The following is a 6,329-nucleotide window of genomic DNA, read 5'->3' on the forward strand; positions in this document are numbered from 1 at the left end:
GGGAATTTTTCTACCTTTGTGGTTAAAAAAATTGTAGCAGTTTGAGCACCAGGCAACATGTTTGTTGCCCAGATTCCTGCATCAGGACAGGTATTGGCCTAGCTATTGATTAGGAATGATTGTAAACAATCGATTGTAATGAAGTTATCTGTAATCTTTCCTGCATAATTTACAAATGATGGGAGGATAGCCTAAAGCAGTGGTCAAAGTATTAAGTGATGTGGGATGTTCTTCTGTATATGTGTTGCTTTTGTTGATTAATGAATAAAACTGCTTTGGCATATGGCAGGGCAGGATATGGCCTGACTGTAAAAGATATATATAGAGAGAGTAAGCAGAGTCAAAGAGATGCCGCATAGCTGCTGAAGGATAAAGATACCACTGGAACCTTACCAGTAGACCACAGCCTCATGGTGATACACAGATTAATAGAAGTAGATTAATTTAAGATTATACAAGCTAGCTAGAAAGACACCTAAGTCATTGGCCAAACAATGTTGTAATTTACATAGTTTCCACATGGTTATTCACATCTGGGCATCTGGGAAATGAATGAGCAGTCTCCATTTACAATTAAGTGTATGTGATATGTAAAGCATGAAAGGAAATATGGGTGAAGGTCTTACTTAGTATGGGGACATAGGGTAAATTTAGCTATATGTGAGACAGGAAAAATACCTTTCATATGAGTAAGGGTAGACTAGATGAAGAGGAAAGAAAGGAGAGCAATTAATCAGCAGGTGGAGGAGAAACTCTAAAACTGGGAGGTGAAAAGTTTTAATGACAGCACTGTTAAAGAGAGAAATCCAGTATCAATGTGAGACCACATAGGGATATAACTTTGGTATGCATAAAATAATTAAACAGTGTTTGTGTTCCAATATGAAACAGTGTTAGTGTCCCTGACAGGAGCTTTATCCTTATCTGCAGAGGAACAGTGATAATCTGAAGAATAAATCAGACAAGAGATGATGGAACTCCTGTGTTAGAATACCACAGTGTAAATGAAGCAGATTGAAGGAGAAGAAAGGGGTCAGGAGGCATGAGAACAGGAATATGAACATAAACTGAGTCTGCTTCTATAGACAAGATGTAAGTCTCATATATGGACAAAAGGGATGAATGAAATAGGAGGAAAAGAAAGGGAGACTCTATCAAGAATGACAGTTCAAGGTAAGGAAAAATGAATGGATCTAAATTCACAGATTTCTGACTCAAACACAAATTTCTTTTGCTATATGATGGAATGCAGGAGAAGTAAGAGAACGAGGAATGCTTTGGAATAGAACCAAGTGAAGGCATAAATTTCTCTTGGGGCTTTTGATCTTCTGAAACCTTTCATACATACAATAGAGGGAAGATGGTTAGTGAACAGTTGAGCAAAAATCTGTATGTTACAGAGACATGGATATCTGAGTTTCAAATGGTAATCTAAGGGATTGGAGTATGTAAAATTTTCTTGATATTTACATAAAATTATGATGTCAAAGCCCATCCAATTTCTTCAAGAATGTCAATATATAAAATGACATAGAACAAAGTACAAATAAACAAACAAAAGTTACTGGGGATGTGCAAACAGAAAAAGAGAGAAACATTAGTCCACTTGGTATCTCAGTAGAGATGCATAGAATGTCTATGAAAGGATGGGAGATATAAACCTATAAAAGAGAAGTTGAGAAAAATCATGAATGATTGGAATGATTATAGACATTTGGAATTTGAGAATTTAATTACAATGGTAACTGCCAGATCAATTGTTGTAGAATATGTATCCCAGATATATATTAATTTTAGTTTGAATTTTAATGAACCCTATTATTTTCTCATTAGGATACTGGAGATAAAATATGATAATGAACAACAAAACTGTCATCTCCCAGTTCCTCCTCCTGGGTCTGCCCATCCCTCCAGAGCACCAGCACCTGTTCTATGCCCTGTTCCTGGCCATGTACCTCATCACTGTCCTGGGGAACCTCGTCATCATCATCCTCATTATACTGGATTCCCATCTCCATATGCCTATGTACTTGTTTCTAAGCAATTTGTCCTTCTCTGACCTCTGCTTTTCTTCTGTCACAATGCCCAAATTGCTGCAGAACATGCAGAGCGAAGACACATCCATCCCCTATGCAGGTTGTCTAACACAAATGTACTTTTTAATGGTTTTTGGAGACATGGAGAGTTTCCTTCTTGTAGTCATGGCTTATGACCGCTATGTGGCCATCTGTTTCCCCCTTCACTACACCAGCATCATGAGTCCCAAACTCTGTGTGTGTCTTATGGTATTCTGCTGGGTTCTTACCATCCTGTATTCCATGTTGCATACTCTACTCTTGGCTAGATTGTCATTTTGTGAAAACAACCTGATCCCCCAGTTTTTCTGTGATATATCTGCTCTGCTCAAGTTGGCCTGCTCTGACACTTATATTAATGAACTAATGATATTTATAATGGGGGGACTTGTTAGTGTCATCCCATTCTCACTCATAATTGTGTCCTATGTAAAAATTGTCTGCTCCATCCTAAAGGTTTCATCTGCTCGGGTTATCCACAAGGTCTTCTCCACCTGTGGCTCCCACCTGTCTGTGGTCTCACTGTTCTATGGGACAATTATTGCTCTCTACATATTTCCATCAGCTAACAACTCCACTGTGAAGGATACTGTCATGGCCGTGATGTGCACTGTGGTGACTCCCATGCTGAACCCCTTCATCTACAGCCTAAGGAACAGGGATATGAAAGAGGCCTTGAAAAATGTCCTTTGCAAAAAGAAAATCTCTTTATAATGACAACACTTGGATTTTAACTTAAACTTATCTAGTAAATATATTGACATTAATGATAAAATGTATGTGTGAAATGTTATACGTTCAATAGCACACTACATTATATTTTTGTTGCAAACAGGAATTTTTCAAAGTATTTCAGTTAGAGAATGGGACCTTAGTGACACAGTAATGCCATCCTCTGCTTTCCTGTGTGATTCTAGAATATCATTAGGTAAGAGCCACTGTTTTATCAGATCTCCATTCTTCACATTCTTGTTACCCAAAATGTTTCTGATTTTATGCAAATTTCTGTGTTGAATGCAGTATACTTTTAAAATATAAATAAACGATTTATCATGGTCTTATGGTGATGCTAATCTTTTTCAGTTTATTTTTCTCAAATACAGTACATCCTGATCACAGTTTCTCCTCCCTTCACTCTTTGCATTACCTCTCCAACATCCCTTCTCTCCCAGATCATTCCTCTTCCATTTCCTTTCAGAAAAGAACAGGGATCTCAGCGATAACAACTGAACAGAGCATAACAAGATGCAATAAGACTAGGCAGAAACACTTATATTAAGGCTGGACAAGGCAACTCAGTAGGAAGAAAAGGATCCCAAGAGCAGACAAAAGAGTCAGAGACACACCAGCTCTCACTGTTAGGAGTCCCATAAAAACCTCAAGCTAAACAACTACAACAAGTATGCAGAGTTCCTAGAGCAGATACTTTCAGGTGCCGTGATTGCTGCTTCAGTCTCTGTGAATCTCATTAGTCCTGCTTAATTGACTTTGTGGGCCATGATTCCCCCATTTCTTTGACCTCTGTCTGTCTCCAATAATTTTTCCTCCCCATAAACTGCATGGCTTCCCAACATCCATCTAATGATTATGGGTGGGTCTTTTTATCTGCTCCTATCAGCTGCCAGAGGAAACTTCTCTGATGATGATTAGTATTGGTATAAATCTATTAGTATAGCAGATTGCCATTAGTGATAATTTTATTATTTATTTTATTATTTATTGTCTTCTCTCAGTAGGTTGTGATTGATTTTATTCTACGTCTCTGAGTGATCCAGCTTTCAGTTTATGACCATCCAGGCAGGTCATAAGATTCCCCTCTTTTCTTTGGCCTAAAGTTAGACCAGTCATTCATTGGTCACTGCCACAAGCTCTGAGACACCATTGCCCCAGCACATCTTGCAGACGGAACTGGCCTAGTTTAAAGGTTTTGTGGAGGGATTGGTGTCACAGCTCTACCACTGGGAGCTTGTCCTTGTTAAGGAAGGTGGACAATTCAATAACTGAGGAGCACTTCATTATACAAATATGTAACAATTTTAGACCCATTTTTCATTTGAGGGACATATCTAGGTTGTTTCTATATCTGGCTATTGTGAATAAAGACACTATCAACATAGTTGAGCAAATATCCACATGGTAAGATTGAGTGCCTTTTGGATATATGCTTAAAAGTGGTATAGCTGTCTTGAGGTAAAATTTTATGAGGAACTGCAAATTTGATGCCAACAGTGGCTGCATACCCAATACACTATGGTAGGACACTTCAACATCCCATTATCAACAATGGACAGGTCTTCCAGACAGAAAATTTACAATGGAACTAACAGACATTATGGCTCAAATGGACTTAACAGACATCTATAGAACATTTTATTTCAACACAAAAGAATAAACTTTCTCAGCACCTCATGTAGCCTTCTCTAAAACTGATCACATAATTGATCACAAAGAAAATCTCAACATATCCAAAATAACCGCAATTAGCCCCTCTATCTTATCAGATTACTATGGATTAAAGTTAGAATTCAACAACAACACAAAGTACACTCAGTCACAAAGAGACTGAGAGGCTTTGGAGTGCCTAGCCCAAAATGGGATGTCTATATTACACCTCTCCCCTCAAAGCTCAGGGGTTGTTAGAGAAAAAGGAGTATAAGTTCCAAAGGTGATAGATGACTCCAAGGAAACAGCATTTTCTAGACCCAATAGTACAAATTTACATGTGAATTCATTGAAACTTCGACAGCACCACAAGACCTACACAAGTCAGGCAAGTCTTAGCCAGGAAGCTATTTACAATAGAAAGTTGCCAGGAGAGAGAAACTCAATTTGCTTCAGTGGAGTGATACCGGGTAAATCAGCCACACTCCGTGGTAGCACCCAAGTTTAGGAATGGTTTGCCAACAGGAATCCGGCTGTATGTTGTTTGCGCGGTTTTCTTTGGTCATTAATTCTTTTGTTTGTTTTAAGAGAGAGAACATGAACTTTGTTGAGTACAGAGGTAAGAAATGATTTTTAAGGAATTGAGGTAAGGAGAAAATGTAATAAAAATTCATTGTATGAAATTCTCAAACAATAATTGAAAACAGGTTTTTAGAAAATTCAACATATGATTGCTACTACCAGAGACAGAAAGTCTACTCCTAGTTGTCTACCTAGAATTGCTATAATAATTAAACAAGCAGTTAAGCATGACCATCTATAGTAATACTATGTATAAATTTCATAAAGTGGGAAGAGCCATTAACTAATGACTAGGGAAAATGTTTCATACAATAAAAAGAAATAGTAATCAGTGACAAAATAACTAAAATATTGATGTGCATTCTTATATACATGTACCTTGGAAAACATCATAGTAATAAGAGGGTGGAGATTGTATGTTATATGGTTCCCTTCATATTAAACATTAATGATAGGAAAGTACATAGAGTAGAATAGAATTCTTCCATCTGTAAGAGATGAGGCTTGGAGAAATGGACAGTAGAAATTAATGGCACAAAAGTTTGAAAAAAATTTTATGATAACTACATAAAGAGAATGCATTAAATGGTGTAACTATAAATTTCATAGTAGAAAATAGTATAATTTTCAGTTATATGTTCATAGTTTCTATAATTATTATATTACAATTATTACTATAAATAATATTATAGTCTCAGTTCCTATAATCCTGTAGTTATATCATGAAATATAACACAAAGTTGTTGGAGAAGACTGCTTGCTGGTTCCCAGCTACCCAGAGGGAGGCTGCTTGGAACGTGTTTATTCCAGGCCAGCCCTGAAATAATCACACAGAAACTATATTATTTAAATTACTGTTTGGCCCATTATCTCTAACCTCTTATTGGCTAACTCTTACATATTAACCCATCTCCATTAATCTGTGAATCACCACAAGGTCATGGCCTATGAGCAGTTTCAGCACATCTGTTTCCAGTGGTGGCTCCATGGCTTCTCCTAACTCTACCTTCCTCCTCCCATGCTATAGGCCAAGCCAGTTTTCTATATTCATTAACCAATAAAATCAACACATAGACAGAAGGACCTCCATACCACAAAGTTTTACTAAATTGGAAGTTGAAACAGCTACCAGTCACTTTGGGTTCTTACCTAAACCAGTATACAGAGACTGGAGCTAAGGTTTTCAACCTTTCTCATGCTGCCTTTTATGCAGTTTTCATCACCACTTCGTATCTGCAATTTTTCTACTATTATGAATCCTAATGTAAGAATCTGTGTTTTTCAATGGTC

General features: G+C 37.2%; 1 protein-coding gene across 1 annotated transcript; it reads left to right on the plus strand.

The window, feature by feature from the left end:
* The first annotated feature begins 1,850 nt into the window (after positions 1 to 1,850).
* LOC142831934 (olfactory receptor 1468-like) lies at positions 1,851 to 2,789 on the plus strand. Its single transcript, XM_075942354.1, has one exon. The coding sequence runs from the start codon at positions 1,851 to 1,853 to the stop codon at positions 2,787 to 2,789; it is 939 nt and encodes a 312-aa protein (XP_075798469.1).
* Positions 2,790 to 6,329: the final 3,540 nt, after the last annotated feature.

Source organism: Microtus pennsylvanicus, chromosome 11 (genome assembly GCF_037038515.1).
Source record: "Microtus pennsylvanicus isolate mMicPen1 chromosome 11, mMicPen1.hap1, whole genome shotgun sequence".
Classification (NCBI taxonomy): Eukaryota; Metazoa; Chordata; class Mammalia; order Rodentia; family Cricetidae; genus Microtus; species Microtus pennsylvanicus.

Bases quoted from the DNA above. Each gene is read 5' to 3' on its own strand.
- LOC142831934 (XM_075942354.1), top strand. From the start codon at position 1,851: ATGATAATGAACAACAAAACTGTCATCTCCCAGTTCCTCCTCCTGGGT.